The 21,308-nt window shown below is 45.0% G+C and overlaps 2 protein-coding genes across 7 annotated transcripts in view; one reads left to right on the forward strand and one right to left on the reverse strand.

The window, feature by feature from the left end:
- Cep63 (centrosomal protein 63) overlaps positions 1–12,779 on the reverse strand; it is a 46,584-nt gene extending 33,805 nt beyond the window's left edge. Inside the window, exons 1-4 of one of the 4 annotated variants that reach the window (XM_038322392.2) lie at positions 12,495–12,779; positions 9,844–9,881; positions 3,321–3,389; positions 2,447–2,624 (exon numbers count right to left, since the gene is read on the reverse strand). In XM_038322392.2, the coding sequence (XP_038178320.1) occupies positions 2,447–2,624; positions 3,321–3,389; positions 9,844–9,872 (276 nt within the window). In that variant the 5' untranslated portion in view covers positions 9,873–9,881; positions 12,495–12,779. Of the gene's footprint in view, positions 1–2,446; positions 2,625–3,320; positions 3,390–9,843; positions 9,882–12,164; positions 12,373–12,494 lie in introns of those variants that run through there. The other 3 variants (XM_038322391.2, XM_038322393.2, XM_038322394.2) reach the window with 3 other exon arrangements.
- Positions 12,436–20,989, forward strand: Anapc13 (anaphase promoting complex subunit 13). Of its 3 annotated transcripts, none has more exons than XM_038322398.1 (3): positions 12,436–12,578; positions 16,637–16,762; positions 20,757–20,989. In XM_038322398.1, exons 2-3 carry the CDS (start codon positions 16,664–16,666, stop codon positions 20,880–20,882), a joined length of 225 nt encoding a protein of 74 aa, XP_038178326.1. In that variant the 5' UTR covers positions 12,436–12,578; positions 16,637–16,663; the 3' UTR covers positions 20,883–20,989. The 3 variants fall into 3 exon arrangements, with proteins under 3 accessions (XP_038178326.1, XP_038178323.1, XP_038178327.1); XM_038322395.1 differs by having other exon boundaries at positions 12,536–12,671; XM_038322399.1 differs by having other exon boundaries at positions 12,564–12,675.
- Positions 20,990–21,308: the final 319 nt, after the last annotated feature.

The following is a 21,308-nucleotide window of genomic DNA, read 5'->3' on the forward strand; positions in this document are numbered from 1 at the left end:
AAAATCCTTTCCTGGGAACCTTTCATTCAATCCTCTATTATTATTATTATTAGAAGTAGTAGTAGTAGTAGTAGTAGTAGTAGTAGTAGTAGTAGTATTTATTTATTTTATGTACAAGAGTCCTCTATCTGCATGTATGCCTCCACACCAAAAGGGGGCATCTACCTCACTACAGATGGTTGTGAGTCACCATGTGGTTGCTGGGAATTGAACTCAGGGCCTCTGGAAGAACAGCCAGTGCTCTTAACCTCCGAGCCATCTCTCCAGCCCTCAATCCTCTTTCTTGTTGAAGCAATTATGTAATAGTAATAAAGCCCATGGTATGGAAACTAAGCCAGAAAAGTAAGTTCAAATTCAGCCCTCAGAGTGGAATAGTAGTCTCACAATTACAAAAGTGAGTTTCTTTTGTAGGTTTTAACAAACTACACAACCTAGACATCAATACATACAGTCGTTTTCTGAACCAGGAAACTGCTGTCGCTTCAGTTACCAAGCATAACTGTTTCTGTCTTACCCCAGGAGAAGTGAAGAAGCCACAGTAGTTCCCAGAAAAGCAGCATGGGTCTACTCAAATTGATTTGTTTATTCTTATATGTGTAAGTGTTTTGCCTTCATGAATCTGTGCACCACATGCATGCCTAGTGACCATGGAGGCCAGAAGGTGGTGTCAGATCTCCTGGGACTGGAATGACAGACAGCTGTTAGCTATCCTATGAGTGCTAGGAACTGAACCTGGGTCCTCTGAAAGACAGCTGGTCCTCTTAACCACTGACCTATGTCTCCAGCCCCAACAAGTTGTTGGTGGAGGGAGGTTGTTGGTACTTTTCTTTTAATCCAATGTCATTTGGTGTGCTTTTTCATCACCTTCCCAATCTTTGCGTAAATTATATTCTTAAAAGATCTAACTAAACTTTAGAATAAACTCTAGACTAGCAAATACCATTTACAAAAATCTAAATTTGATACAGCTGATATTACTAAAGCGCTATTTGACTCTAAGTGCAAAAGGCCAACCACTAGGATATAGTTTTTTAATTATTTGAAAATTTCATACATGTACACAGTATCATCAACCAAATCACAGTGTTGTGTTGCCAGTCCTGGCAGTATACTAGACATAGCAGTCAACCTGATGAGGGCAAATTCCATGTAGGCAAAGCTGGCAGAATGAGAATGAGGTTTGGGGTTAGCATCTACCTACAGCTCTTGTCCTTCCCAGACTCATTTGTACAGAAACTTAGAGACAATGCTTCCGCCTGCAATACTTCCTGCTTCCCTTCCAGTATTCAGTGTTCTTCTAGTGTACCAGCTGAATTAGGAGAAACAAATCAGGGAATATTCTTAAACTTCCCCAACACTACCAATATTAGTGAGTAATGGGACTGCAAATTTATTTTATTTTCCTTCTTCTCCCTTAGTTTTTTTACTTTTGTCTGGTTTTTCAAGACAAGTTTCTCCATGTAGCCCTGGCTGGGAACTCACTTTGTAGACCAGGCTGGCCCTGAACACAGAGGTCTGTCTGCCTCTGCCTCCGAGTGCTAGAATTAAATGTGTGTGCCACCACCATCTGGTAGTTCTTCCTTAGTTTTAAACAAAGGTCCTTCTGAAACAGATTTCCTTCACTTAGCTTACAGTGCTGGGGATCCTAGCCAGGACTGTGCACATGCTAAGCACATTTCATCACTGAGCTGCTTCTCCAGCTTTGATTTGTTAACTTAACAAAAGAGGCAAACTATTAAATGCAAGGACTCAATTCTTGTTTTTGTTTTGTATTTTTGGGGGGTTGGAAGATAATACTGGGAACGAACCTAGGACTTCAAGCATACTAAGTAAGCACTCTGTGGTTAACCCATGTCCCCAGAACTTAATTTTGTTTTTTATCTAAATTTACAAGACAAAACCAGCTCCTATTAAACTTGGTGACATTAATACAGAGAGTAATATGATAAAAGTTATGCAGAGGTTACGTGGCCCCTTCTTCCATTTTCTTCATGTGCTAGGGTTACAGAGGCACAGCACCATGCTCATCTTTATCAAGTGGGCCCTTAGGCTTGCACAGTGTGCACGAACACAGTCATAGTCCCTGCTCCTCTGACACTTTCTTACATAAAGAATGTATTATATGTGTGCAAAGTAAAATGTCCTTAAAGTAAATATTAATATTATTACACTTTCACAATAAATTTTCTCCTAAAAGAAACCATAAATATTAGAATAAACACCAAAAAAGAAAAAGTAAAGAAGAAACTAATTTGATAAACAAATGCTTTCTTTTAACAAATACTTAAAAAACATGTTTAGTACAAAATGTGAAACTACCAACAGAATGAGCCAAGGGTACTGAGGTGTGGGTTGCTCCAACTGTGTTATATTCGGGCCTGAACACGAAACCCTGGATGACTGAAAACCAGAGGTGAAAGCAAGAAGAGTGGCGCAGCCGGGCTACCTCCTTGTGCTTCATGTCCAGCTGACTGCGCAGCGTCTTCAGCTCCCGATCGCGGATGTCCAAACAAGTCTCCAGCGCGTGCGTCTGCCCTTCCCATTCAGATTTCTTATGTGCCACCATTATATCGATCTGTTTCATGAGCTCCTGCAGTTCTGCTTCACAGGATGTCAAAAATCCCCTACAGACACCAACAGAGCACCACCACTTATGCCGCGCAGGTTCTCATCTTCACAGATAAAACTATCACAACTGAAGCCCAGCTGAAGAAGTAAAACATTGCAGAAGCAAAGCCCAGGATGTCTGTGCCCTTGCTTTTGTGCTGTCATATCCTACACTCAGTCGGCTGCTTACTCTATAGATTATTTTGCTCTCCTCTAGTGAGTAACCTAAAGCTGAAGCCACTTAAAACACAGATGGATGTTTTACATCTGGCTTTCCAAGTCAGATTTTCACTACTACTAACCACATTGCTGGAATATTTTAGAGACGCTCTTGGGAGAATCCAGGCAAGCTTTCAGCCAAATGAATGGCCACAGCAGCAAAAGGGCTACTGTGCGGGGGGAAAAGATACTTAAAAAACCAACCAACAAACAAAAAGCTGTTTCAAAAAAGTCATCCTTGAGCAACATCTATTGCAATTATTTCTTCCAAGTGTTTCTGGGAACACACTGCGGCCACCTCGCTGCTCTCCACCTACCGATGCCCTCTGAACTGCAGGACAGAAGCAAGAGTCCATGCACCTGGTACTGTTAGGCTGAGATGTAGGGAGGGACGCCATCCACAAATGTGCAGTGGCTCAGCTTAGCATCTGCTTACCAGAACCAGATAAGCTTTCAAACTGCACCAAGACGCTCCCAGTCAAAGGCAAACTTACCCGCTATGCCCTCGATTTTGTATTCCTTCCAACAAGGCTTCCATCGCTAATTCCCCTTTGTTCTGACAACTGGGGAAAAAAGAAAAGGAAAGGTGAAGAGAGTGAGAAAAGTCACTGTTCTGAACCCCAACATTTGACCTAATGTGAATGAAAGGTGAAGAGAGTGAGAAAAGTCACTGTTCTGAATCCCAACATTTGACCTAATGTGAATGAAAGCAGTCACAGAGCAGGGTAAGATGGCTGTAGAAGCAAGGGATCCCACTCAAGAAATGCTAGCACAGCCGGGTGATGGTGGCGCACGCCTTTAATCCCAGCATTTGGGAGGCAGAGGCAGGCGGATCTCTGTGAGTTCGAGGCCAGCCTGGTCTACAAGAGCTAGTTCCAGACAGGTACCAAAGCTGCAGAGAAACCCTGTCTCAAAAAAAAAAACAAAAAGAAAAAAGAAAAAAAAAAGAAAAGAAAGAAAAAAAAAGAAAAAGAAATGCTAGGAACAAACACATTCTAAAAGAAAAAAAATACTAATTGCTTCTGACATTATCCTGCAAATCAATGAAACACCTACTTTATTGTTGAATTTAACTTAATTTTTGAGACACGGTCTCACTACATATCCCTGGCTGGCCTGGAACCCATTTTGTTATGTAGAAGAGAATGGCCTGGAACTCAGAGAAGCCCACCTGCCTCTGCCTCCTGAGTAGTAACACCATGCTTGGCTTGCTTTCTTTTGCTGTTTTTGTTGTCAGATTGATTTTTTTAACTGTGTGCTTATGCATGGGTGTGTACACATATGTTCAGGTCCCACAGAGGCCAGAAGCACTGGAGCCACCAGATCTGGGTGCTGGGAACCAAACTCTGGTCATCCTCGAGAACAGTCAGTACATGCCTTAACTGCTGAGCCATCCCTCTAGCCCCTCTAGGCCCAATCCTTAAAGAACATATGGGCGGAAAGCATTTTCTCTCAGGGAACATTTAAAAACCTCTTTACAAAATGAGGGGGAAAATAGTTTTTCATTCACATAACACAGGAGGTTTTGTTTGCTTTTCAAGCATAGGTTTCTTGATTTTTAAAACTAGAGCCATTATACAGAGGCTAAATTCCCTCCAATATACAGAGGCTAAACTCACTGGTCAAGGGTTGGAGAGAGGACTCAGTAGTCACTCCTGCTCAGTTCTCAGAACCTACATGGCTACTCACAATTGTAGCTCCAGTTCCAGGGGTTCCAACACCCTCTTCTGGCCTCCGCATGCACCAGGTATGCATGTGATAAACAAACATGCAGGCAAAACACCCATATTAGTAAAACAAAATATGGAACTCTGTGAGTTTGAGGTCAGCATGGTCTACAAGACCTAGTTCCAGGACAGTCAGGGCTGTTATACAGAGAAACCCTGTCTCAACATCCCCCCGAAAAAAAAAAAAAAATTAAGCTCCCAGGTCAGCCACAGACCCTACTGACTCTAAGAGAAAACTTCCTGCATCATACTCTGTCCCCTGGAACCTATGGACAATGTCAACAGCACTGCAAGGTGCCTTGTCTTTGACACACTCCCCCACTATTCATCCCAAATTACACAGAATTTGCATGCTCCTCCTTCTTTCTAGAACACTGGTCTCTCAAGTACAGAAAACCAAGGAGACTCATTTCTGCAGTGGAGAGCTGAGCTGTCCCAACATGGCACCATTGCATGCCTTGGGTGACCTCATCTCCCCTTCCTCATTATGCAAACTGCTACAACTGAAGGACAAAGAGGGGGGATAGGAAAGAGAAAGTCATAAAAAAGACCCTTAAATTCAGAAGTATCGTGAGTTGTGTGGTAAGTTTCTCTTCATAAATCCTCAAAACATTCCTTGGCCAACCACCTTTCATGCCTTAGAAAGTGCCCTATTGGGCAGAGAGAAAGCTTAACAGTTAAGAACACTTGTTATTGCAGAGGACCCAGGTTTGACTCCCTGTTGGGGGCTGCAGACTCCTGGCCCCTTGACTTTCTTTGCCTGCTGGAGTGAATCAACTTGTTTACCTGTGCCTGCAGCTGCTCTGAGCATGAGACCCTCGTGAGTTCCTGATGGCAGGGGAGTGAATTCTGGTGGATTTTACAGCTGAAAATCCCAAGAGCTGGGACGTGGCTATCAGTTAAGGATCCCTATATAAGCTTCCCTGGAGCACAATAAAGTTTGCATTCTAGTTTCAAGAATGACCCATGTCCCCCGTGTCTCTGTCTGTGTGATTTTAAATCTCCAGCTACTTCCCGGCTCGCGTACCATCCCCAGCACCCACATGGCAACTCATAACTATTCATAACTTTATTTGCAGAGGATGGCTAGGCACGTGTATGGTGCACAGATAAACATGAGAGCAAAACACTCGTACACATAAAATTTAACTGTCCTTCCTTAAGCTTTCAAAGTTTCAACCATGAATTAGCTAAAGGTTAGGGTGTAGAGATTTGATCCTTCTATCCTAATGCTTTTCAAAAAACTGTATTTCTCTGAGAAGCAGATTGCTTCAGTCTCCAAATTCAGTGTTATACAAACTGCTCTCTAGATAGCAATAAAAAGCATGCTCCTTCCCAAGGAATATGGACACGCAGAAGACTCCAGAGACAGACGAGGATGAGAAAAAGGGGGAAAAGCACAAGTGTGCTGGATCTGCACCTATTTCTACATGGCTGAGAAGAACTGTGCACTCTTCTTGCAGGATGTGCGCTCTTTCCTCCAGCTAGTGTTCTGACAGATTTCACCATGACCCAAAATAAAACCCTAAAGGAGAGGACTCCACTTTCTTCCAAACCACAGTCAAATTACAAATTACACTCAGGCCCTGCCTTTCCTCTGCTCCAGAACTGGGAGGCAGAAGAGTCCACTCAACACTAAATAGAGGCCCATAAAGCAGTTCTGCTCTGCAACTAACCAGCTATGTGTTGTCGGACTTCAGTTGTTCCATCTGTAAAATGAAGGTATGAACAGTAACTGCCAAAGTCTTTATTTCATCTTTATAATTATTTCCCAAAATTACTCCTACTAAAATTATACCTCTTTAGGTCATGTTATTCTTAGTGATCTACTTAATAATACATAATTTGTTGGCATTTATGTATGACACTATTTAATAATAATGTGTATTATAGATGCTAAACTTTAGTGACTGTTTATCTTATCTGCCTGCCTCTTAGACTTTCTATCTTCTGTACACCTATAAATGACATAAAATATGGTTCAGTGATTAAGAGCACTTCCAGAGGACCCAGGTTCAATTCCCAGCACCCACATGGCAGCTCACAACTGTCTCTAATTCCAGTTCCAGGGGACCCGACACCCATGACAAAACACCAATGCACATAAAAATATGTGTGTGTATAATGCATGTTATATATATATATACACATATGTATAATATAATGTATGTACGTGTGTGTGTGTGTGTGTGTTTACACAGGTGCTATCACTTTGAGGAAACAGGGCGCGATGACTTGACTATAGAAAGCTACAAATTATATTGAAGCTCAAACCCAGGCAGTGTGACCCTCCGGTCCAAGTCATGTGCCATCTTTTATTTCACTCTGCCTTCTTATGCTTAGCAAGATCTTCTCGGTGGGAAACAGAATAAAATTGAAGCATATGGAATTGTGGCCACTAGGTGGCAGCAGCACTGTGATAAAGCTTTTGAGGTTGTCAGGAGAGCCACCCGCTCAAAAGGAAATCCTGAGACAAAGGCATTCTTGTTTAAAACAGGCACAACCGGCAATGCGCCCAGGAAAAACGCCTGCCAATGTGAGGTGTGCTTCTTTGGCAACACCATCTGCACCAGTGTCCATTCTCTGGGATCAGATAAACTGCGAGGACTTGGACTTCCTGCGGACATTTGGTTGTCTTCCGTTTCTCACAGCCACAACACTGATTCTGTCCCTAACCAACATAGCCTTCGTTCACTTCAGACAAGTCACTTGTTTCCTCTTTGATGGCGCCATGTGACACAAGACTGTGTAGCAGACTATTCTGTGTCCCTAATCAATACAGATTTAAGTAAAAACTGTTTGATGTTCTGCCACTCCTTACACGGACATCGAATGCTAACACGGCCTCCACAGCCAGCCAACAGGCAGAACTCAGTATTCACACAGCCTTTGGGCTGAAGCCTGAAGGGAAAAATATCAACTCAGGACCCAAGGATTTGCCCCAGAAGGAGAGGAACAGAGGGTAGGGAATGAGAGACAAAGACAGGAGACAAAGGATGAGGGAGAAGGGGAAGGAACGAGGGAGACAGGAAGGGATGGGTATTTGTTCCAGAGGACAAAGGACTGCCTCTGGATAGAGAGGAGGCAGACAGTGAAGCAAAGGCAAACGGTGGTCTATCAAGTAAAAGGGAAAGATGAGGTGTTTTCTTTTAACTGGGCATGTTAATTAGGTGAGCCACAGGGGGCTTTTGATTGCTGGACTTCAATACTGATAGCTGGATTTTGGCAGTCAGTCTCAGGAGAATAAAGTGAGCAATAAGGGAATGGAACTTGATGTCTTTAGAAATGTAATCTAAGGGTTTTTAGCAAGGCAGAGAGAATGAGAAAGAAGGCAAGACCTGCCACAAGCTCAATCTTTCTCACTGGAAAAATATAAACTGAGATGTATAAAGGGCATTCCCGGCAGCATTATTCATAAAGTAGAAACTCACTTAATATTCATTCACTGAGGGAATACTAAGAAGCTATAAAAAGAGGTAACTCCAGCCTCCAGCCTCCATTGAAATTCATCGATGGCCAGATGATAATGTCCCAGGTGAGATTATCATGGCTGGCCCTCACAATCACAATACTTCTAAAGAGGATCTGTTTCAAGGTAAAAAGAGTAAGACACAGAACAGTAAAAGAAATGTGTATTGTAGAATATTATTTTAAGATGTGTTACATTTGTTTATGCTGTGGAACGTTTGTTTAATGATGCAAAGATGTGTTGCATTTTTGTTTTTTTCAAGACAGGGTTTCTCTGTGTAGCTCTGGAGCCTGTCCTGGCATGCTCTCAATAGAACAGACTGTCCTCCAACTCACATGGATCTGCCTGCCCTCTGCCTCCCAAGTGCTGGGATTAAAGGCGTGAATCACCATCGCCTGGCTTAAGTATTACATTCTTTTTTTTTTAATAAAGATTTATTATGTGTACAATATTCTCAGTATTCTGACTGCATGTACGCCTCCAGGCCAGAAGAGGGCCCCAGATCTCACTTCAGATGGTTGTGAGCCACCATGTGGTTGCTGGGAATTGAATTCAGGACCTTCGGAAGAGCAGGCAGTGCTCCTAACGGCTGAGCCATCTCTCCTGCCCAAGTATTACATTCTTTATGTTGCATTTGTTTAATTCTGTGAAGCTGTGCTACTTTGCCTGTCTAAAACACCTGACTGGTCTCATATAGAGCTGAATGGCTAATAGCGAGGCAGGAGAAAGGATAGGTAGGGCTTGCAGGCAGAATAAATACGAGAAAAAGAGCAAGAAAAAGGAGCAAGAGAAAAAGGAGAGGAGACTGTTAGGGGCCTGATATTCAGTCACACAGCCAGCCATGAAGTAAGAGTGGAAGTTAGATTACAGAAGAAAAGGAAAAAGCCCAGTGGTAAAAGGAAGACAGAATAGTTTAAGAAAAGCTGGCTAGAAATAAGCCAAGTTAAGGCCAGGCATTCATAAGTAATAATAAGTCTATGTGTGTTTATTTGGGAGCTGGGTGGCAGGCCCCAAAAGAGTAAAGAGTAAAAACAACAAGCGTGTTTGCCCTTGGGCGCTTATTTACTGAGAACAAACTGTGAAACACTGTACCTGTAAGGAGAGAATCACGGTGGAGGAGATGGAGCTAAAGCTAACCTGCTACAGGTAAGTCTGGATTTACGTTGTTTTATAGGGACTATGATGGTGTTTTATAACTAGCACATAAAAGGAAAAGAAGCAGTACTGAGCTGGACATGGCTCACCCCTGTAATCCTAGCACTTGGGAAGTGGAGGCAGGAAGATCATAAATTCAAGATCATCCTTGGCAACAGAGCAAGTTCAAGGTCAGCCTGGACTACATAAAACCCAGGTAAAGCAAAACTAGAAGGAAGTTATCAAAATATGGGTCTTAGGCTGGAGAGATGGCTCAGAGGTTAAGAACATTGCCTGCTCTTCCAAAGGTCCTGAGTTCAATTCCCAGCAACCATATGATGGCTCACAACCATCTGTAATGAGGTCTGGTGCCTTCTTCTGGCATGCAGGCATACACACCGACAGAATATTGTATACATAATAAAAAAACAAATAAATGTTTAAAAAATTATGTAGAAAAAAAAAAGAAAACAAAACTATGGGTCTTGAAGGGTTCCCACTGGCCAAAAACAAAATAATTTGGGGTATCAAAAAATTTGCAATATGTTCAAACAATTTAAACACATTAAAGTCTATTGGTTTGTTTTTAAAGGTAAAGCCCTCAGGTTACCACAGGAGATTGCTAGGCACAGATTTAAACATATTAAAATCTATCTGTTAGTTTTAAAGGTAAAGCCTTCAGGTTACCTTTGAAGGTTGCTAGGCCACCAATTCATTGTTGTAGTCTGAAAAGAAAGGAACAAAGTTAAGCATTTCTCTTGCCGTTCCTATCCCAATTATATTTCGGGGTAGTCTGATAGTTGTGGAAGGCAGGTTCTTCATCAGAGTGCCAGCTAAGCAAGCACTAAGACATGACACAACTAGAAAGCGCCACTCTGTGGCTGTGTGCAGTAACAGACCCAGGCACAGCTAGCCATGAAAGATCTCCCTGTTCATTGGAAGACTCTTGAGCAATTTCATGGTGGGTCAACTGAGCTGACAGCACAGGAACCAGTGCACAGCTCAATTGTAACATCCCAAATGGGAGGACTCAGATATTACATGTCTTCTGGTAATGAATGCAACAGATAATTTTCATAATATAAAACCTACACCTATGGCATTTTTCTTGCATCTCTCATCAAAAAAACAAGATTTTTTTTCTGATCACTGTATTTCAACAGAACTTTCTGTAATTATTGTGTCTATATTACTCAAACAGTAGCCACTAGGCAACCTCTGACTGCTGGACTAATGCAGCTAATGCAACTGGGGAACCATTTTTATTTCATTTAAAATAGCATGGCTATCTGATGACTACCACACTGGACAGTGTAATTCAAGACTTAACCAGTGGAGGAGAGGTCACAGAGGAAGTAGAGGCACATTCAAACAGCTAAATTTTAAATATAGAGAAAAGGGAGATAAGAAACTGCTGTTGGTTAGAGGAGATAAACGCCTAGCAACCAGGTGCAGCAGACAGTTCTCTGCAGAATTTTGGTTCAAACAAGGTATTGCAAGCACATATGGAGTAGCAGGAGAAACCTGATCCCTCTGGATACTGACATTGTATATTTCGCACAAATTTACACTGATATAAAAATAGTACTGTGGTTTTGTAAAAGTAAATCTAGCCCTTGGCATGGGAAGCACCTTCGCTATGACAGCCAGGGGGTGGGGAGCATCTTCGCTATGACATTGTGGATTAATGCTGTCACCATCAGCTCCTTCCTACACAGTACTTGAAGGCAGAAAGGCTAAGTAATGGTCCTCCACGTCTCCACTAGAGGAAGCAGCATTGGCATAATTAACAATATCTATGTTGTTAAAACTTCAGTGTACACGCATTTTAAATGACTGTGTCTGAGTTTGTAAATCTCTAACCCATTTTAGTTTCAGTCTCCTTTACAATACCGATCACTAAAAGACAAGGTACATGGGACAAAAATTAACCTAAAGATAGTGTTACATTACATATAAGAAATTTTGTTTTATCATACATTAAACTACAGACTTTAAGAGTAAGTGTAGCCGGGCGTGTTAGCGCATGCCTTTAATCCCAAACACTGGGAAGCAGCAGCAGCAGATCTCTGTGAGTTCAAGGTTCTGGTCTACAAAGCGGGTTCCAGGACAGCTAGGGCTGTTATACAGAGAAACTTTGTCTCAAAAAACTAAGTTTAAAAAAAAAAAAAATGAGTAAGTATAAATAGCTAAAGGTAATTTACATTCATTGACCCTTGACTTACATACAAAATATAAATACAAAATTAAAACTAAATGGAGGTATTTGAGAAATTGAGCACCTACCCTGTTTTACTAAATAAATCTTAAAAATCTAAACTGGCCTCAAGAGAACTTAGAAAGTCAAGCGAGGTGATGCAGATCCTTAACCCAGGAGGCAGAGGCCAGCCTGCCTTAAACGAATTGAGTTCCTACCAGCCAGCTTTTTTTGTTGTTGCTGTTTTTCCCCGACAGGGTTTCTCTGTGTAACATATAACAGCTCTGGCTGTCCTGGAACGCGCTTTATAAATAAGGTTGCGCCTCGAACTCACAGAGATCTACCTGCCTCTGTAGCGAGTGCTGGGATTAAAGATGTGTACAGTCCAGGCTTCATAATAAAACCCTGTCTTAGAGGGAGCAGGCACTGGAGGTGAAGGCATACTTTGGACAAGTAAGTATACAGTCTACATTGGAGACAACGAACGCTCTGACTCCACGGTTTTGTAAAGGACAAAAGCCCTATTTGCAACCCAGACCACTGTCAGATTACAGTCTTTATGGAATTGCCCCCAATCTTGTTTCCGATGCTTGATTTGAAGGCAGGAGGTCACCTGCAATTCCCCTGCATCAGGGGTCCCGCCAAGCTTCCCTACTTCTCCTACCACTAACATTACCAGGGAACCCTGCCGGCTTCCCGCTGCGCTGCTACCAGTTCCCCCACCCCCGCCTCCCGGGCTGGTCCTACGTCGGAGGCGACAGCCGCCCGCAGCCCGCACTCCCGCACTCCTCCGCCGCCGAGGCCGCAGCACCTGGCCGGCCAGCACGGAGCTGCATATTGAGGAGTCGGAGCGACCCGGGGGTCCTGCGTCCGGGCGGCCGCGGGTGGGCGGCAGCGGGCCTGGCTGCAGGCGGCCGGCGACGGGCAGCGGCCGCGGGCCATGCGGCCTGGAGGTTAGCGGCACCACGGTGGCCAGGGCCGCGTCCGCACCACAACCAGCCGCGGCTCGCCCGGCTTTGGGGCGCGCAGGCGGTTACAGAGCGCGCCCCCGCCGGGGCGGCTCGCCGTTCCTCGGGGACGCGCGCGTCACAACAAATGGCCGCTCGTCCCGCCCCCGCCCCACGGCGGCGAATGGACTCACCCGCAGACGGCGTACAAGCGCACCGCGCGTCACGTGACCGGGCGGAGGGGCGGGGCCGGGAGAGAGCCGTTTCGCGCGCTGTGGGTAAGGGTGCTTTTCGCGACAGCGGCCCGGGCTTTGGAGAGTGACCAAGCGTGTGCCCTAGGCTTCGGGCGTCCAGTGCTTCCAGACACGCAGGCAGGTGCTCTCGACCGACCTTCAGAGCCACTTCCTTATTGCACTCCGCGCGGAGTGCAAGGGACCCGGCATGGCGACGCTCCACCTCCCCTATGCACTTCCGCATATGGTATCTCCAGCCTTCGGGCCGGAAGCGGCGGCGGCGGGCGGCTTTGCGTCTGGTGACCCAGGATGGTGGCCTGCGAGGGCCAGTTTTAGTGCTGGCGCCGTGCTTTTAGCTTAGAAATACATCTACAAAGCTGTAGATTTCGAAAATCCATATTACGCGCCTAGTATTTGAAAAGAGATATCTTGACAGTGTGACAAGCTCCCCTGTTACCACGTTTTGTGCCCAAAGATCTAGGGAACTGGTGAAGAGATGGGCTCTTGAAACTTCCGTTCAGCCTGGGTCTAAAGGAGACAACCTCAGAGATGAGAGTTTTGTATTATCGGGTGTGGGGGTGGGCGCTAGAAAGAGAAGGGTACATATGTAAAAATATGTTTAAGAAACCCGGAGAAGTTAGGATGTGTGGTAAGAGCTCGGCGCAGTGGCGGTTGCCTGGGCATTGTCTGTGCTTGCTTCTTTGTTCATGTAAAGGGGGAGTGAGTACCCGACTGCCTCACACAAAAAAATCAGTCATCCGTGTTGTGCTTGGAAGGACGGCCAAGCATTACTGATGAAGAAGCGCGGGAGGTGGATGAAAAAGCATGCCCAATTGCAGGCGTATAGAAGAGGGACATGTTACAAAATATTGAGGCCAACTTGTGGAAAGACGGAGAGATTGGTACAGCGTTTACACGTTACCACTGAAACAGAAGTACCCTACCCATCAGTCCAAAGCTGACCTGATTTGTTTCATAGATTAGTTAAGGACAGCAGCAAGCCTTCGAGGACAGAAAGCCTCCTAAAGCTAGAGGAGTCAGACCGCTTAAGAAAAGGGTGCAATCTGTATAGACCTGGTAAGATCAACAGAGCAAGTGTGAAGTGTAGCCCACGGCGCAGCCCCGAGAACAAAGGAATGATAGGAAAGTAGGAAAACTTGGGGGATTCTGGAAGTGTAACTAGAACTGACAGGAAGGATTAGTTATACACTACTGCAGGTGGGAATCCTTCAGCTAGCTTCAATTAGCCACTGGCTAGATGCGGTGAAATCTAGGTTAAAAAAAATAAATAAATAAACCACTAAGCCGTCAGCTGGTTCCTAGGTGGCAGGAGGAGCTGATGGTGGTGGAGGTTTGTGCCTGGAGGTGGAGTGGGGGGTGAGTGTAGAGGCCAGAGGTCAACAGCAGTGTCGTCGTCCTTGTCACTCCCTCCTTGAATCTTTCACTAAATCTGGAGCTTTCCAATTCAGCTAGACTGCCTGGCCTGGCCATCTCCCAGAGATCCTCCTGTCTCTGCCTCCCAGCTCTGGGATGACAAGCATGTGCCACTGTGCCAGGCTTATTATGTGGGTGCCAGGGATCTGAATTTGGGAATTCTTGCAGAGCAAGCACTTCACCCACTGAATTGTCTCCCAGGCCCCTTCTGTGTCAGTTTTGAAAGTAAAAACCATTCCCCACCCCTAAACCAGATAGTGTTCGCTTGCCTCAAATACTATTGGAGCCAAGTGCATACCTGTAAGGCAGAGTTAAACTGCAATGCCAAAGGTTGCTTCTTACACTGGTGGTGGTAGTTTCTGGCCTTCTGTGCGTTGCCACTTTGTAGCAGGGAGTACAGTGGGGCATATTTGTGGAAAGGAACAAACTTGGAAGCTGGAAACCCAGAAGTACTCCATGATGACCAGTCTTATGAATTAGATTGCCACTGTTTCAGGAGAAAAATTAGGAGTGGTCTGTGGTCAGGGAGCACTGGGGCCAGGCCCTGAGGAGGGCGAGCAATGTGACTCAGTGGCGTAAAGGCCAATGAAGCCTGGCAGCTGAGTTCTACCTCTGGGACCCACCTGGTGGAGGAAGAGAACCATTTACTCCAAGATGTCCTTTTACTTCCACATGTACCTACACGAAGAAATGTAATTTTTTTTCCCAGACGAAGAGGGTTGGGTGTTGGGAGCGCAACATGAAGGTCCTTGCACCCACAGGTCTCCAGGGAGACTAGGAAATGTTCAGCATACAGGATTGTCTTTCCAATGGGAAAGATGGAAAACCTGTTCTTCCATCCAGAAAGCTGGGAATTGGAAGTGACTAATAGCCTGGTGATCTGTGATAATCTGTTGGGCCAAGCCATATCAAGCTCATACAACCAGGACTGGAGAAATAGTCTAAATAACCCTTACTATATTATATAACCAGAGACACCCCCAAACTCCCACAGCCAAGACCAGAGGTGGCTAATAGTCCAAATGGCCTCTGTGCTATCTGTTTGACTGAGACAGAGACCTGACCAGACCCTTCCTTAGGCCCTTAAGCAAGTACAGGTAGCCTATCTCTAGAACCCATCTTCTTGGAAGAAATGGCATGTATTCTGAGTCAAGTTTTGTTGTAATTATGCTTCCTTATGCACTGGGGATTGTATTACACCAGGTAACTTTTTCCAAATTATACTGAGTTTAAATTTGTTTGGAATAAACCATCTGACATCAGACTCCCCAAGTGTGATCCAAGCTGACAAAGTCAATCTGAACCGTTTTCATTCTCACTTCCTTACAGTTTGCTTCCCTGCCTGGACACCTGCAGGACCCCCCTCAGCTGGGGATGTAGGTCAGTTGGTAGGGGCCTTACCTAGTATATACAGAACCCTGGGTTCAATTCTCGGTGGCACATGCCTGTCATCCCATTGGTAGAGGTGGGGGAATTAGGAGCTTAAGGCTGATTTTGGCTATGGAGAGAGTTTGAAACTCTGTCTCAAAAAAAAGAGGAGAAGGGCCAGGTGGTGCACACATTTAATCCCAGGACTCAGGAGGCAGAGGCAGGTGGATCTCTGTGAGTTCGAGGCCAGCCTGGTCTACAGAGTGAGTTCCAGGACAGTTAGGGCTATACAGAGAAGCCCTGTATGAAGTGGAAGCCCAGAGGGACACACAACACCGTTGATCATGACATACTACTTTCAGAGCTCAGTCTGGACGCTGTTTAAGAAAGGAAGTGTTTCCTTGGCACGCCCATCTTGTTCCTGCGTTAAGGGTCAGCAGTTGGTCTATGGCTGGTCACTTCACACGTTCCAGCTCGGTGTCACCCTGCATGTTCCCATAGCTTCTGTGCTTTAAGAATGCCAAGGTTTGAGCCAAGGCAGGTGGAGATTTGTGCCAAATAATGGGAGAGGGCTTAAGGAGCAGGAGATGAGACTCAACAAAGACATAACAAACAGGGAGAGATTGTACGGTTGTAAAGAAGGCTACATTTAGATGCAGTGCCTTTCAGGCCTGTTTTCAGAAATGTGTTGCTCTCCGTTACACTAGGAGCTTGTCTGTCAACTAGTCTGTCTCTATGCACAATCAAGAATCTGTCAGTGCTGGGATCTGGAGGTAGGGCTTGAGAACGCATTCATTGTTCTAACTGATCTCTCTGCCTACAGGGTTGCCTGAATATGAAAGAGTAGTTTATGGCAGCGGCAGTATATGCCATGTTCATCCTAACAGTCCGATGTGCTCTTCACACTAGGGTTACCCTTTCCCAGCACCACAAAACGGACTAGCTACGATGAAACACCACCCAGGAGTGCTTGAGCTAGCAACACTTTGTGTGGCGATTTACTGGATAGCATCTCTTCTCTACTGTTAACGTTGATTTGGGCTACTTTTACCTTTTAGCTACTATGGATTTTGGTATTAACAACCTGTGTGCAGGTGTTTAAAAAAAAAAAGAATCTGTCAGTGAAGTGAGGAAAGAGCTGTGGTCATGTGTTGTCACATGACCCATATAAGATGGGCCGTTCCTGGGATGGTATTAAGAAACAAAACAAACCACAACAAAACCAATTTCAAGCTTTAAAGTGTGGGGGACCCCGGTCCTGGATTATACTGTGCCCTCATTGTGACCTCTTTGGCTTACAGAACTGACGAGACCGAAGCTGCAGGAAAATGGACAGCGAGGTGCAGCGAGACGGAAGGATCCTGGATTTGATCGATGACGCTTGGCGGGAAGACAAGCTGCCATACGAGGATGTCGCGATCCCACTGGTAGGTTGTGATCCACGCTCGGGACAGTGAGCCAGGTGTGATGTGGTGAGGCCTTGTGGACGCTACTGGAAGGTGAAGTACCAGGGCCCAGAAATCCGTGCTGTGGCAGCCTCTAAATCTAGAAGCCGCTGGAAAACAGTTCATCTCTTCATGGCTCAGAGAACTGGCTGGTGTAACCACCTTAGTTAGAGGTCATTCCAGAGCTGACGCCCATATTCTCAGAGCGATGTTGTGTCTCCAGAAGCCAAGGTGAGCCAAGCATGAGTTCAGTGCATCATACACAGAAGAGCAAGGAGCATGTGTGTCCCCGCTTCCTGAGTTCAGTGAATCACGCACAGAGGAGTGAGGAGCATGTGTGTCCCTGCTTCCCTTCTGGTTTGTTGGTCTTTGGTTTGGTTTTAAGATTTATTTTGTTCTTATTTATGAATGTGTGTGTGTGTGTGTGTGTGTGTGTGTGTGTGAGAGAGAGAGAGAGGGAGGAGAGAGAGAGGGAGAGAGAGAGAGAGAGAGAGAGAGAGAGAGAGAGAGAGAGAGAGAGAATGTCTGCCCCTATGTGCAGGTGGGAAGGAAGACAGAAGAGGGCATCAAATCCCTTGAGCTGGAGGTTAAAAGTCACCTGACATAGGTGCAGGGAACCAAACCTGGATCCTCTGGAAGGACAGTATAGCAGTAGGTGATGAGCCATTCCCCACCCCCACCCCCACCCCCGCCTATTTCTATTGGTGTATGTTTGGATATCTGGGGAGAGGGGAAGAAGAGACATGTATGTACAGATACCCTCAGAGGCCAGAAGAAGATGTTGGACCCCATGGAGCTGTAGTTAGAGCCGGTTGTGAACCACCCAAAGTAGGGTAGTTCACACTCTTTCCTCTTTCCAAACTCTTTCCTCTGCAAGACCAGTATGAACTCTTAACCACTGAGCTGTCTCTTGGGCCCTCTGTTGGCAATTCTGAAACTAGTGTGCCAGCTTCCAAGAAGTGCTTAGAAGCTACCAAGCATTTCCTCTTTGGCCTTTACACATCCAAGCTCTCAAAATACCTTTTCTTTGCTGGTCTCTGGAAAACTCCCTTGAAAAGTGATTGTTGAACCTTATGTGATAAGAGACCCCTCACTTTATTTATGTATGTTTTTGTTTTCTGAGACAGGGTTTGTGTGTGTGTGTGTGTGTGTGTGTGTGTGTGTGTGTGTGTGTGTCTGTGTCTGTGTCTGTAGCTCTGGTTGTCCTGGAACTTACTTTGTAGACCAGGATGGACTTAAACTCAGAGATCTGCCTGCCTCTGCCTCCCAAGTGTTGGGATTAAAGGTGTGTACCACCAACGCCCTATGTAGATGTTTTAAAAAAAAAACTCTTACTGATGTCACAGATGCTTAACAAGGAAAAACAGAGCCTGAGAACTTTCTCTGCACAGAATACTAGATGCACTAGAAGAGCAGCTATCACAGAATGACTTCCAGGGACACTGCCTGCCGCTGCTGTTTTACAAAGAAAATACTCAGCTCACCTGCACTCTCCTTCAAGAATAAAAGGTGGTGACATGTTCAGTGAATATTCAAGTCACAGCTTAATTCAAGTTCAGGGCAATAAAATAAGAAAAAAGGATGGTAGCTGTTATTTATTGTCTGTTTTAAGCCATAGACTGAAGTTAAAGCTTCCATTATCCGTAATCCTTAAGACGGTCCGCACAGAGGAGGTGGTGGTGTCTCCATTTGGCAAGAAAAAAGTAGGATCAGAGAGGCACACTTGACCCAAGACTAGTACCTAGTAAGCCAGACTTCATGCGTCAGTCTGCAAGTCTGTCTGTCCTTCCATCCATCCAACAATCACTTCTCTAAAGTGTACTGTGTGCCCTAAGATTATCTGAGCGTAATGTAAAGTTCCTGTTTGGGGTCAGGGATCAAGAGAGGCAAGATGCTGAGTAACTACAGTACCAACCAGGGGGAATGAATGGCCAAGTGGAGAATGGCTGGGGGCCTGGGCATGCAGAAATGCTTCAGAGAAGATGTAATGCTTAAGAAAGAACCAGAAGTTTGGTTTGGTTTGATTCGGCTTATATTTTTGGTTTTTCAAGACAGGCTTTCTCTGTGTAGCTTTGGAACCCAGAAGTTTAGTGCTAGATAGGATACTACCGCAGAGAGGAGAGGCGTGTGACAGGCATAGGGTTTTGAACATGATGGAAGATGGTGAAGCAGTGGGCGGCAATTACGTTTGTAGTTAGGAGGCAGGAAGTTGGGCACAGCTTTTGAGAGGATGTTTGTGCCCCCCCCCCCTTAGGCCTTCTCTAGGGATCTAGGGATGAAAGAAAGGTCTGCGGTGTGAGGCTGCCATGTTCAGATTGGTCTTGCAGGAAGTAGGTTCACAGCATTGTGCTGTTTCACATGGTGCGTTCATTACAAGAAGTAATAGTCACCAAGTGAAGGATCCATCATTTTAGGAAGCCTGCCACGCTCTTGGAGGAAATGAAATTAAAGCAGTGTCCTACCTCTTGACCAAGGGCCTGTTTCTTCTTTGTGACCTGTAGATAATTATTAAGGTCAGATTTCTAAATTGACTAGAGAGTAACAGTTCTCTGGATCTGTATATGGAATGTTAAATCTCAGTTTACATTTGTAAGATAGATGCAAGTGATGCCAACACATTTGGGTTTTTCTTGCATGTGTGTGCACCTGTGTGCTATGGCACACATGTAGAACTCAGGTCATCAGCCTTAGCAGCAAATGCCCTGAACCACTGAGCCATCTTACTGGTCCCGATTCAAATACATTTGTATGTATTGTAGATAAATATCATTTACTATATGTTGAACATAATTTTAAGGAGAAAAATACCTCCGTATAGTATAAATAAGAATTCAGTGGGAAAGCCTAACTGAATATTAAGCAGCAGTTTGTCAACACAAAGTGTAACTTGAGGTGATTGCACAGAAATACACGGTGTCGGTGAACCCTGGGGCCAAGCAAAGATTCAGCAGTAATAGGTTCACATATATCAGGGAATGATACCAAATTTTGTCTAGTGTGGTCCCATGGCTTATCACTTAGAAAATAGCTATTGGGATGTGAGTTTGTCTTTACTGTGTTTTTCCACTAGGGGGAAGTCTGATCTGTTACATTGCCAGTGTCCCTCATCCAGCCCATGTTAATTGTCACATAAGCATTTTGAGTGCAGCATTTTTGTTGCTGTTGATACATTTGCTGTATTTAAAAACACATTCCAGCAAATCTGATTTGCCTTTAATGCATTTCCAAAAAGGTTCAGCATTGGCTGTTGTCAGTGTTCTCAGCCACTCATCCTAGTGAGAGTCGTGGAACACCAGACACCCAACGCAGTGCCAACCACTGAATCTAAATGTCCTCATTCTATCTACCAAAGCCTGAGACGTGAAAAAAAGCTAATTTTTTCTTCCATTTGTGAGATGGAGAACAAAGGGCCCATGAGTTTGAATTATCTCATCCAAATAAGCCAACAAATGAATGAATGGCAGTCTGGGACTCTTCCAGTCCCTGCCCTCAGCCCTTCAGCCACACTGCCTTTTGTAAGAAAACCAGAGTCACATATTCCATGCCGAAAGGGGAAGCGAGGCATGCTGAGCAGAACCTCTGGTATTTCCCATGCATCTGTTTATTCTGACTCTCTTTAGACTGTGCATATCGGTTATGCAGGCTGTTCTTAGGTCAGCCCTCACGGGCTTTTGTTCCTAGTGCTCTTGCATTTTCAGAAATAAGTATTCGACCCCAGGTCCACACCGTAACTCCAGCTCCTGGGAGGCAAAGGGAGATAGGATGGAGTTGAGGGTGATTGGCTGAGAGTGTGGCGTGGTGGTGAGATGCTTGTGAAGCATGCGCGAGGCCCCTGAGCACACTCCCTACTAGCGTGGAAGCCACACAGAAGATGACGTAGTGAGTCTGAGGTCAGCCTGGGCTGCTTGAGGCCCATCTCTAAACTAAACAGAAAGAAAATTTCCTGATGGTTGCCGTGGGTGTCTTTCCCTTTCAGAGTGAGCTTCCAGAGCCTGAGCAGGACAACGGTGGCACCACTGAGTCTGTGAAGGAACAGGAGATGAAGTGGACAGACCTGGCCTTGCAATGTCTCCACGAGAATGTCCCACCTGCTGGAAACTGACACTGGGTTTCTTTCTCTTAGTAGAGTTTTCAAAAATATGTAGGTAAAACATGTTTCTTCTGTCTCCAAATTCAGATATTTGAGTAATAAATCAACTCTCAAAAACATACGCCCACTTGATGTTTTAGGAACAAAACACAGTGTGAAAATGTTCTGAATGAGAAGCGGAGACTTCTCAGGAATGCAGACTGTGGTCCTCGAGTCCTGCAGTTAGTCATGCGCTCACTAGGGCTTGAACACGTTCCATTAAACATCTGCCTTTAGCTCCAGTGTGGCTGCTGTCAACGTTTAACACTTCCCAGCTACTGCCATGTGTCCTCCAGCACAGGAAGTTAACAATACGAGTGGGAAAGGCCAAGAGGAAGCCAGACGTGAAGGGAATCTCAGAACTGTATGTCCATGCCTGAGCAGCGTTCTGAGTGGAGG

This window comes from Arvicola amphibius, chromosome 3, assembly GCF_903992535.2.
Source record: "Arvicola amphibius chromosome 3, mArvAmp1.2, whole genome shotgun sequence".
NCBI classification, from domain to species: Eukaryota; Metazoa; Chordata; class Mammalia; order Rodentia; family Cricetidae; genus Arvicola; species Arvicola amphibius.

Bases quoted from the DNA above. Each gene is read 5' to 3' on its own strand.
- Anapc13 (XM_038322398.1), top strand. From the start codon at position 16,664: ATGGACAGCGAGGTGCAGCGAGACGGAAGGATCCTGGATTTGATCGAT. The intron at 16,763-20,756 runs GTAGGTTGTGAT...TTTCCCTTTCAG, and splicing joins AGGATGTCGCGATCCCACTG to AGTGAGCTTCCAGAGCCTGA.